The following is a 9,411-nucleotide window of genomic DNA, read 5'->3' on the forward strand; positions in this document are numbered from 1 at the left end:
CCACAGCGGCGCAATCGTCCAGCGCGGCCCCATGTCCTCGGGCCCGACCTTCTTGAACTCGCGCTTCTCGCCGGCCGACTCGCTCGGGCTGCGGCCCGGGCGGCACAGGATGAACTCGGACGTGACGATCGACGAGGTGTCGACGGGCTGGAGGTGCATCGTCGAGACGAGGCGGTGGAACCGCTGCGCGGCGTCGGGCGGGACGGGCGGCACGTCGCGGAAGACGAGGTGAAGTGCCGCGATGGGTGCGTCTGCGGGCTCGGGCAGGACAGGAGGGATGTAGACGGGCTTTTGTCGGCTCGGGAATGGCGATTCTGGTGGCGCTGTTTGGGTCGCATTCGACGTACTGCCAGAACGGGCCGTCCTTGTCCAGGTACGCGCTCAAGGGAAACATGAGGGGCTGCGCTAGGCGAAAGCACCATAGAAGGTACATCGAGTTCTGTAGAGTGAGCGAGTCAATTAACGTGGGACAGGGAGATAGAAAGGAGGGGCGAGCGACGCACAAGGTAACGGTTCATGAGGAGGCCATCCTGGACATTTCCAGGCGGGAAATCCGAACATGCGGCCACCGTGTCGTTCCAGCTCAAGTCCTCGGCCTTGAGACCCTGTCCTTTGAAGCAGCTGCACGTGTAGTGCTCGACGTGCTCCACCTCGGCCTCGCGCAACTCGAGGTCGACGACATTGTGCCGCACGACGCCCCAGATCTCGAGCGGAATCTGCTCGATCGCCGACTGCGACATGTCCTGCGACGGGGCCACGACGAGCTTGCCCTTGAGCTTGCGAAGCGCGACGAGGTCGATGAACGCGAACGGCCCTTGAAGCCTCGGCCAGGCGGCGACGGCGTACAGGAGCGACTCGGTCGTGACCGTGATGCCGTAGGCGAGGAAGGCGTTCGACTCTGTCATGATGAGCGGGCGAGCCAAAGGCGAGAGCGAGGGCGAGGAGAGAGAAGGCGCAGAGGGCGAGTCGGAGAAGGGCGGGGACGAGGGGGAGCGAGCACGAGTTGGCCGCAGCTGCGGGATGTGAGGGTGGGTCAGCCGGTGCACGTACATCTCCAGAGTGGAGTGAGAGTGTGCGCACCTGCTTCAGGGAGCCGAGGAGACGAGGACGACCAAGTTCCTTCGACGCGAACTGATGACGACGACAGGTCCACAGCGGCTCTAAGCGGTTGGCGCGAGGCTGCACGGGCTCTTGAGCGACCCAGCTAGGCACAGAAGCAAGCTCGAGCACGTAGACGTAGAGAGTGCGAGTGAAGAGTGAGAGAGTCGAGCGAGGCCGGGCGGCGTGCGGCCGAGAGAGCAAGCGGTCGACCTCCTCGCACCTTGCTTCGACCGCTCTCGTAGCTGCACCGACTCGCTCAAGCCCCTCTGCCCGACGCTGTTCGAGACCTGCGCGAAGAAAGCCGCTCTCTGTCCCTCCTCGACACCTCGCCCGCGAGCACCTCCGTCTCGCTCGTCTCGCGCGCTCGCACACGCCCTCGATCGCTGCAGCGCGACCTGCGAGTGCATTGCGCGAACCTGTGCTGCTGCGGGTGCTGTACAACAGAAGAGCCTTCCCCTCCTCGGCCCTTGCCCTCGAACCGCCTCGAAACCGCCCGCTCGTCTGCCCACCCACCTCGCCTCACTCGTCGTCCGAGTCCTCGTCGCCTGCGCGGTCGACGAGTCAGTCTTGAGAGCACGGGAAAGGGAGAGAGAGAGAGAAAGAGAGGAAGAGAGAGGGAGAGCGAGGACGCACCCGACACCTCCTTGTTCTCGCGCGCGACGCGGTCCATGAGGGCCGCGAGCTCGAGGTCGTCCGTCTCGCTGACGGCCTTGGGCTTCATCTTGACGTTGAGGTGACCGCCCTCCTCGCGGCGGATGACGTCGCCAATGCGCTCGATGGCCATCTCGAGGCGCTCGACCGCGCCCTGCTTGTCGGTCGTGTTGGACACCATGACGTACAGCGGCGGGGCGACGAGCCGGATCTTGATCGGGATGTCGTCGGTTGAGAGCGACTCGCCCGCGGCGAGCGCCTCCTGGATCGTGAGGATGCCGTTGTAGCTAAAGTTGGTCACCTCGAGGTCGGCGCGCACCTTGACCGGTTGCGGCGTGAGGCGCTTGGCAATGTTGGTGCGCAGCTCGGCAAAGACGTCTTCGGGGATGTCGAGGCCGGCAAAGACCGTGTCGGGCTCGCTATGGGGGCGCGGGCGGGAGAGTGTCAGTTGGCGTGTCCAGGGGGCGCATGCGAGAGGGGAGAGGTGGCGAGGAAGGAGAGGGAGGACTGGGACGAGAGGGAGAGACGAAGAGAGGGTGGCCACGGGAGGGAGGGAGGGAGGGAGAGAAGGAGAAGGACGAGAGAGAGAGAGAGCGAGAGGAGGACGGACGTGATCGAGAGCTTGAAGGCGTCGTACGCGTGGCCGTACTTTTTAAAGAGGGGCCACGCGACGATCGAGTTGACCTCGTCCATGTCCTTGTTGGTGCGCTCTGCGACGTGGCGCATGATGGTGTGGACCGTCTTTGACTTGTTGTAGCGCTCCTCGCACTTGATGACGTCCTCGGGCGAGACGCGGCGCTTGGACAGGTCGATGTAGCCCTTTTCCTTGTCGACGCGCATGACGACGACGACCTCGTTGCGGCCGACGCGGATGAGCTTCTGGATCGAGCGGATGCGGCGGCGCGACAGCTCGGAGAGGAGGATCATGCCCTCGATGTTGTCGTACTCGAGCTGCGGGCGGGGGTTCAGGTGTCAGGGATGGGCGTGTGTGCGACTGAGAGTGGACTGGAGAGTAAAAGGGGACGGACGAGCTTGACGTAGGCGCCCATTTCCTGGATCTGCTTGACCTGGACCATGACCACATCCTCGACCTGGGAGAGAGCGGGTGAGGGGAGGGTGAGTTGACGTGAGGACGTGATGAGGTGCAAGGGAGAGAGTGCGCACCTCGGGGAACCTGGCAGGGGGGAGAGAGGGGGTGAACTCGGGTGAGCGCGATGAAAGGGGAGGGAGAGGAGGGAGGAGGGCCAGTTTTGCCCAGCGAGGGGCGGGGCGAGTGGGACGAAGAGGGGAAGGGGCTCACCGTTGCTCGTAGTAGCGCATCGTGAACCTAGTTGTGCTCTGGCGGGTACAGGTCGGGCGAGGCGAGGACGAGCCACCTTTCGACTCAGCGCGACGACGACGATTCAGAGACGAGCGACCGACCACGCCCCTCTCTCCAACGACGTCAAGGACCACCATGGCCAGCTCGGAAGGACTCAAGGTCGCACTGTCAGTCCCCACGAACTCGTCCCCCTCTCCCGCGAGCCACTCCTCACCTCCCTCTCCCCCCCTCCTCCTCCTCCACCCTACACCTCGGACCCCCCGACAGCCACCCGCTCGCCATCCTCCAGCAGAGCGACCACTGGACCCGCGTCTCCCTCCAGTCCCGCGGCACCGCAACCCGCGGTCCGTCCCCCCTTCTACCTCCCTCCTCCTCCTCCTCCTCACGGCTCACCCCCCCACCTCGCACCGCGCAGTCACCGGCGCCCTCCTCGGCACCCAGTCGGGCCGCGACGTCGAGATCTTCAACTCGTTCGAGCTCGTCGTCAACACAGACCCGGACTCGGGCAAGCTCCAGCTCGACCACGCCTACTTTGACACGCGCCGCGACCAGTGTCCGTCCTCCTCTCTCTCTCCCTCTCATCACGCCACACAGCCTCACCCCTCGACCCCACACAGTCAAGCAGGTGTTCCCGACCCTCGACTTTCTCGGGTGGTATAGCGTCGGCCACGCTCCCTCGCCCGACGACACGGCCCTCCACAAGCAGGTCCGTCCCTCCCTCTCTCCCTCTCTCTCTCGCACGTTCCACATTCTCTGACCCGCTCCGATCGCAACAGTTCTTCGTCTACAACGAGTCGCCCCTCTTCCTCCAGTTCTCGCCCCCGTCCTCGTCCACCTCGTCCTCGTCGTCGCCCGCGTCCAAGGACCTCCCCGTCGCCATCTACGAGTCGGTGATCGAGCTCGTCGACGACGCGCCCGAGCCCGTCTTTGTCCCCTGCGCGTACGAAATCGTGACGGGCGAGGCCGAGCGCGTCGCGGTCGAGGGCGTCAGCAGGCCTGAGGAGGGGACCGAGGGCGGCGCGGGGGGCAGCTGTGCGTCGCTCGCTTTCTCTCGCTCCTTTCCCTCTCTTTCTCTTCGTTCTCCCCTCCTCTCTCCTGTCTCCCTCTCTTCGGCTCGCCTCCTCCTCGCCTCGCCCCTCTCTCCCTCTCCCTTCTCCCTCGCCTCCCTCCTCCTCACCCCTCCCTTGTCCCTCGCCCCACTCGAGCTTACTAACCCCTCACCCCCTGCGCCGCCCACAGTGATCCTCACCCTCACGACCCAGCGCGCGGCCCTCGCCATGCTCGCCGACCGCATCGCCGTCGTCGTGCGCTACCTCGAGGCCGTTACGCGCGGCGAGGCGCGCGCCGACAACGAGACGATGAGGGGGATCGCGGCCCTGCTCGGGAGCTTGCTTGCGAGCGGCGAGGGCGAGGGGGAGCGCGCGGGCGAGGGAGCGGGAGCGGGAGCGGGAGAGGGAGAGGGGCGCAGGGGCGAGGGCGAGGTGAGGAAGGAGGGCCTCAGGGGCGAGTTCATGACGGTGCGTCGCGGCTCTCTCTCTGCGCTTCACTCGCCTCCCTTTACCTTTTACAGGAGGAAAGCACTGACCGCTCGAGGACAACGCGTCGCCCACGCAGGAGTACAACGACGTCCTCCTCACGACCTACCTCGCGACCCTTACCAAGCAGCTCCAGACGGCCAACAATGTGCGTCCTCTCTCTCCCTCGCGCGCTTTCTCTCTCTGTCTCTCCCTCTCCCTCCCTGTGCCCTCAAGGCGTCCTCGGCCTCGCCCCCTCGCCTCCCTCCACCCCCTCCCACTCCCACTCACTGACCCCCTCCCTCCCCTCTCGCCCGCCCCACAGCTCCTCGACAAGCAGCTCCTCGTCGTCCAGTCGTCGAGCAACACCAACACCACCGGCGGCGACCCCCGCGCTGGTGGTGGCGGCAAGGACGGCGGCGGCAACTCGCGCGACCCGTTCGGGTTCGGGTTCGGCGGCGCCGGCGGCGGTGGGCGCTCGGCGCGCAGGAGCGGGAGGCACGTCGAGTCGTTTGCCTGAGTCGAGTCGGCGCCGTCGACACGTCCGCTTTTGTCCCCCCTCCCGTATTGTCCCCCCTCCTCGACTCGTTCCTTTGCACGGACCTTGTTCTTTGTACCTAGTCTGCCTGCCTCCCTTCGCACCCTCGCCTCGCACCCACTCGTCGTTCCTCGCTTTCGTCGCCCCTCTCTCTCTCTCTGCACCCCTCTCCTCGTTCTGTACCCCTTCCCTCCCTCGCCTTGAATTCCCCCGCTTGAACCTGCAATCGCACCCTTCCTCGTTTCCTCCTCCCGACACACACACACTCTCTCTCTCTTGGGCACTCGCTCTCTCGCACTCTGCTGCACGCTCTCTCGCACGACCGAGAAAGAAAAGAAAGGAACCGCAGAGAAATCTCACTGCAAGCAAGGCCCGCTCGGTCCTCGCGCCCACCCCGGACCCGGACCCGGACCCGCACGTACGCTCACGCCCTCACGCCCTCCTCGCAAACGGGCTCGCCCTCCCACCCGCGCCGCCCATGCTCGCCCCCAGCCTCGCCGGCGTCCCGTGCGGCCCACCACCGCCCGCGCCGGCCGTCGCGTTGACGCGCCCCTGGACGCCCGCGACGCGCGCTTCGAGGTCGCGCACGGCGCGGCGCAGCTGGTCGGTCGAGCCCTCGATCCAGTTGAGGCTCCCGAGGTGCGCGTTGAGGATGCTTGCAATCTGGGCGAGCGGGTCCTCCGACTGGCCGCCCTGGCCCGGGCGCTGCGCGTTGTCGCCGCCCGAGGAGGACGAGGTGGCCTGGTGGTGGTGGTGCGAGAACGAGGGCGAGAGGGCGTTGAGCGTCTGGATGAGGCTCGTGAGCGATCCCGAGGTCGAGTCGAGCGAGCTCGAGAGGTGCGCCGCGAGTTTGTACGCCCCCTCGCGCTCCTTCTCGGCGCTGCTCCCTCCCGCGCCCGCGCCGCCGACGCCCGCACCGGCGGCGCCGCCGTGCACGCCGCGCGACGACGCATTGGCGCCGAGCGCGCTCTGGTCGACGAGATCCGGGAGCTGGGCCTCGTACGCGTCGAGGACGTGGGCGAGCTCGGCCTGCTGCTGCTCGATGTAGTCGAGCGACGACGTGACCGAGCTCTGCAGCGGCGACAGCGGCAGGACCGACTGGTACAGGGCCGAGATCTGCGTGCGGTGCGCGAAGGCCAAAGGTCAGGATGCCTTTGTACGAGAAAGGGGCGACGACCAGAGAGAGAGGACGTTGCGCGGGACGCACCTGCTCGCCATTCTCGCGCAAGACGCGGTCCCACTCTCTCACCTCGCCGGCGACGTCGCCAAAGTCCCTCGCGCGCTCGTCGAGCTCGGCGCTCCACGCGTTGACAATCTCGTCGAGCGTCTTGCCGCGCAGGAGCGACGGCGTCGGCGCCGCGGGAGGCGGCGCCGTCGACGAGCCCGCCGCCGGGGTGGTGGTGGCGCCCGGGGCCGTCGTGGTCGAGGCCGGGGCGCCGAGGCTAAAGGAAGGGGCGGACGCGGGCGTCGAGGTCGGCGGCTTGGGGGCGCCGAACGTGAGCGCCGACGAGGTGGCGGGCGCGGTGCTAGCGGCGGGAGCAGCGGGCTTGGGCGCGCCGAACGAGAGCGCGGGAGCGGCCGATGCGGCGGGCGCGGCAGTCGACGCGGCGGCGGTCGAGGTGGACGTCGCTGCGGGCGCGGCGGCGGGCGCGCCGAACGAGAACGACGGGGCCGACGCGGCTGGTGCTGCAAAGGGGGGCGCACGAAGGGAGACTCAGGTTGGGGCTGAGGGTGGACGAGGACAGGGCGAGGGCAAGCTCACCAGGAGCCGAGGTCGAAGTCGAGCTGGTCGGGGCCGCAGGAGGCTTGGCGCCGAAGAGGTTGAGCGGCGCGGCAGGCGCAGCTGTCGTGGGCCAAGAGCGTCAGTCTCTCTCCTCGAGTGAGAGGCTAGGCAGATAAAGAGGGCTGGGACGGACCGGCCGGGGTCGTCGAGGCGGCGTTGTCGGCCGGCTTGGCGCCGAACAGGTTGAGCGGCGCGGCAGGCGCAGCTGCGGCGGCGGGCTTGGGCGCGCCGCCGAAGAGCGAGGAAGCCGCCGAGGCCGTACCTGCGGGCGGGAGGGAGTGTCAGTGGGCTTGGAGGCGGGAGGACGAGAGAGAAAGGCGGAAGAGGGAGCGCACCGGCAGCTGGAGCAGTCGACGTCTCTGCGGGCTTGGCGCCGAACAGCGATCCACCAGCAGTCGCACCGGCGCCGAACAGGGGCTTGGGCGCCTCGGCCGGCTTGGGCGCCGCCGCCGCCGCGCCGCCGAACAGGTTCGTCGGCGGCGGAGCAGCGGCCGGGGTCGACGACGCCGGCGCCGCCGACGAGGCAGCAGGCGCGCCAAAGCTAAACGTGGGCTTCTTGGCCTGGCCGCCGTCGCCCGCCTGCGCCGGCTCGGCCTCGCGCTTGCTGCCAAACAGGCCGCCGCCGGTCGTCGCGCCGGCGCCGAACAGGGACGGGGCCGGGCCGGGCGTGCCCGCCGGCGTGGTCGTGCTGCCCGCCGCTGGTGCGCCGAAGAGGCCGCCTGCGGGTGCTGCGGGCGGCTTGGCGGGCGTCGAGAAGAGGCTGCCGGCGGCGGCGGCGGGCGCGGCGGGGGTGGACGAGGCGGGTGCGCCGAACGAGAAGTTCGGGGCGGACGAGGCGGCGGGCTTGGGGGCTGCGGCTGCGGCTGCTCCGCTGCCGAACGAGAAGGTCGGTGCGGCGCTCGCGGTCGGTGCGGCGGATGCGGGCTGGCCAAAGAGTCCACCGGCGGCGGGAGGAGGAGCAGAGGCGGCCGGGGCGCCAAAGAGGCCCGTTGGGGCGGACGCTCCGGGTGCGCTGGTTGATGTCGAGGCTGCAGTCACACGGCACCTTGTCAGCTGCGCTCGTGGGCGAGGGCGAGGGCGAGACGAGGCGAGGGGAGCGGACCTGGGGGTGCTCCGAACGAGAAGCCGCCCGCTGGCGCGCCAAAGCTGAACGCTGCAAGGGGGTGGACGTGGTCAGTCAGGGGGCCTCGATGACCAGGACAGGCGACTCACACATGGTCGTGAGGGTGGAAGAAGGAAGAGGGCCGCAGAGTCGACCAACTCCTCATCGTCGTTCGGCCCTCACGGTCTCCCTCTCGCTCCAAGCTGGCTATGGACCCCACAGAGACCCTCGCTCAGACTATTGCTCGTCTCCTGCCAAACGGCCTCGGCGCACGAGGCGACGAGGAGCGAAACCCGGTCACCTTCCCCGACCGCTCGCTCCACGTCCTCGTCGCCCTCAGCGGCAGCGTCGCCTCGATAAAGACTCCGCTCATCGTCCGACGACTCCTCGAGGTGCGCCCTCGTCCTCTTTCCAACCCCTCACCGTGCGTTGACACCTGCTCCTCCTCCTCGCGCAGCACGACCAAGTCGACGTCCAGGTCGTCGCAACAAAGGGCGCAACCCACTTCTTCGACGCTCAAGAGCTCGAGGCAGAGCATGGCGGCAAGGTCAAGGTCTGGACCGACCAGGACGAGTGGGCCGTGCGTCGCACCGCTTTCCTCTGTCCCTCCTTCCTCCCTCGACGAGCCCTGACTCGCCCCGCTGCACGTCTGCAGGGCTGGCAAAAGGTTGGTGATCCCGTGCTGCACATCGAGGTGCGTCTCTCGGTCCCCTCTCTGCGCCAAGTCGCCTCCTCCTCGGGCGCGCGAGCCTCACCTGTCCTCCCTTCCCCGCCGCAGCTGCGACGGTGGGCCGACGTCGTCCTCGTCGCGCCCTGTTCGGCCAACACGCTCGCCAAGATCACCCACGGCATCTGCGACAACATCCTCGTGCGCCCCACTGCTCCCTCACGTGACGCCACGAGCGAGCCTAACTCGTTCTCGGTCCTCGCGCGCGCGCAGACCTCGTTCCTGCGCGCCCTACCGACCTTCGTCCCCGTGCACCTCTTCCCCGCCATGAACACGCACATGTTTGCGCACCCGCTCACGGCCAAGCAGCTCGCCGTCGTGCGGGACGAGCTCGGGTACAACGTCCACGGCCCGATCGGCAAGAAGCTCGCGTGCGGCGACATTGGTGCGTCCTCTCTCTCACTCTCACTCTCTACCCTTGTCCTCATGCATAAGAGCACTGTACTCACGAGCTTAGACTACAGGGATCGGCGCCATGACCGAGTGGAGCGACATCGTCCAGCTCGTCGTCGACGAGTACGGGCTCGACCGGCGGGAACTGTGAGTCGGCGAGTCGAGCTTTGCCTGAGCGCCGCCGGTTGTTGTACTCTCTCCTGCATTCAGACCGTTCTCGCGACGTCTGTTGAGTCTGCTCGAGAGGTGGCTCGTCCGCTCGTCGTGAGAGGCTCGCTCGC

At 68.0% G+C, this 9,411-nt stretch overlaps 4 protein-coding genes across 4 annotated transcripts; 2 read left to right on the forward strand and 2 right to left on the reverse strand.

Annotated features, from left to right (window-relative positions):
- Positions 1–1,472: 1,472 nt before the first annotated feature.
- On the reverse strand, positions 1,473–3,105 carry RHOBADRAFT_66139 (uncharacterized protein). Its single transcript, XM_018418875.1, has 6 exons — positions 3,053–3,105; positions 2,917–2,926; positions 2,781–2,843; positions 2,363–2,703; positions 1,735–2,171; positions 1,473–1,646 (listed from the first exon to the last, which is right to left on the reverse strand). The coding sequence occupies exons 1-6, from the start codon at positions 3,070–3,072 to the stop codon at positions 1,621–1,623; spliced, it is 897 nt and encodes a 298-aa protein (XP_018273163.1). The 5' UTR covers positions 3,073–3,105; the 3' UTR covers positions 1,473–1,620.
- A 103-nt stretch (positions 3,106–3,208) lies between these two features.
- RHOBADRAFT_52067 (uncharacterized protein) lies at positions 3,209–5,336 on the forward strand (the record flags this gene model as incomplete). Its single annotated transcript, XM_018416155.1, has 8 exons — positions 3,209–3,240; positions 3,341–3,417; positions 3,489–3,626; positions 3,691–3,779; positions 3,850–4,105; positions 4,313–4,590; positions 4,688–4,756; positions 4,913–5,336. The coding sequence occupies 8 exons, from the start codon at positions 3,209–3,211 to the stop codon at positions 5,105–5,107; spliced, it is 1,134 nt and encodes a 377-aa protein (XP_018273164.1). The 3' UTR covers positions 5,108–5,336.
- Positions 5,337–5,557: 221 nt separating this feature from the next.
- On the reverse strand, positions 5,558–8,176 carry RHOBADRAFT_52068 (uncharacterized protein; the record flags this gene model as incomplete). Its single annotated transcript, XM_018416156.1, has 7 exons — positions 5,558–6,241; positions 6,333–6,811; positions 6,888–6,968; positions 7,042–7,170; positions 7,244–7,936; positions 8,011–8,061; positions 8,170–8,176. The coding sequence occupies 7 exons, from the start codon at positions 8,174–8,176 to the stop codon at positions 5,558–5,560; spliced, it is 2,124 nt and encodes a 707-aa protein (XP_018273165.1).
- Positions 8,177–8,188: 12 nt separating this feature from the next.
- Positions 8,189–9,352, forward strand: RHOBADRAFT_25008 (uncharacterized protein). The gene is made up of 6 exons (XM_018412663.1): positions 8,189–8,402; positions 8,468–8,590; positions 8,666–8,704; positions 8,789–8,878; positions 8,951–9,122; positions 9,202–9,352. The coding sequence occupies exons 1-6, from the start codon at positions 8,220–8,222 to the stop codon at positions 9,279–9,281; spliced, it is 687 nt and encodes a 228-aa protein (XP_018273166.1). The 5' UTR covers positions 8,189–8,219; the 3' UTR covers positions 9,282–9,352.
- Positions 9,353–9,411: the final 59 nt, after the last annotated feature.

This window comes from Rhodotorula graminis (genome assembly GCF_001329695.1).
Source record: "Rhodotorula graminis WP1 unplaced genomic scaffold RHOBAscaffold_3, whole genome shotgun sequence".
NCBI classification, from domain to species: domain Eukaryota; kingdom Fungi; phylum Basidiomycota; class Microbotryomycetes; order Sporidiobolales; family Sporidiobolaceae; genus Rhodotorula; species Rhodotorula graminis.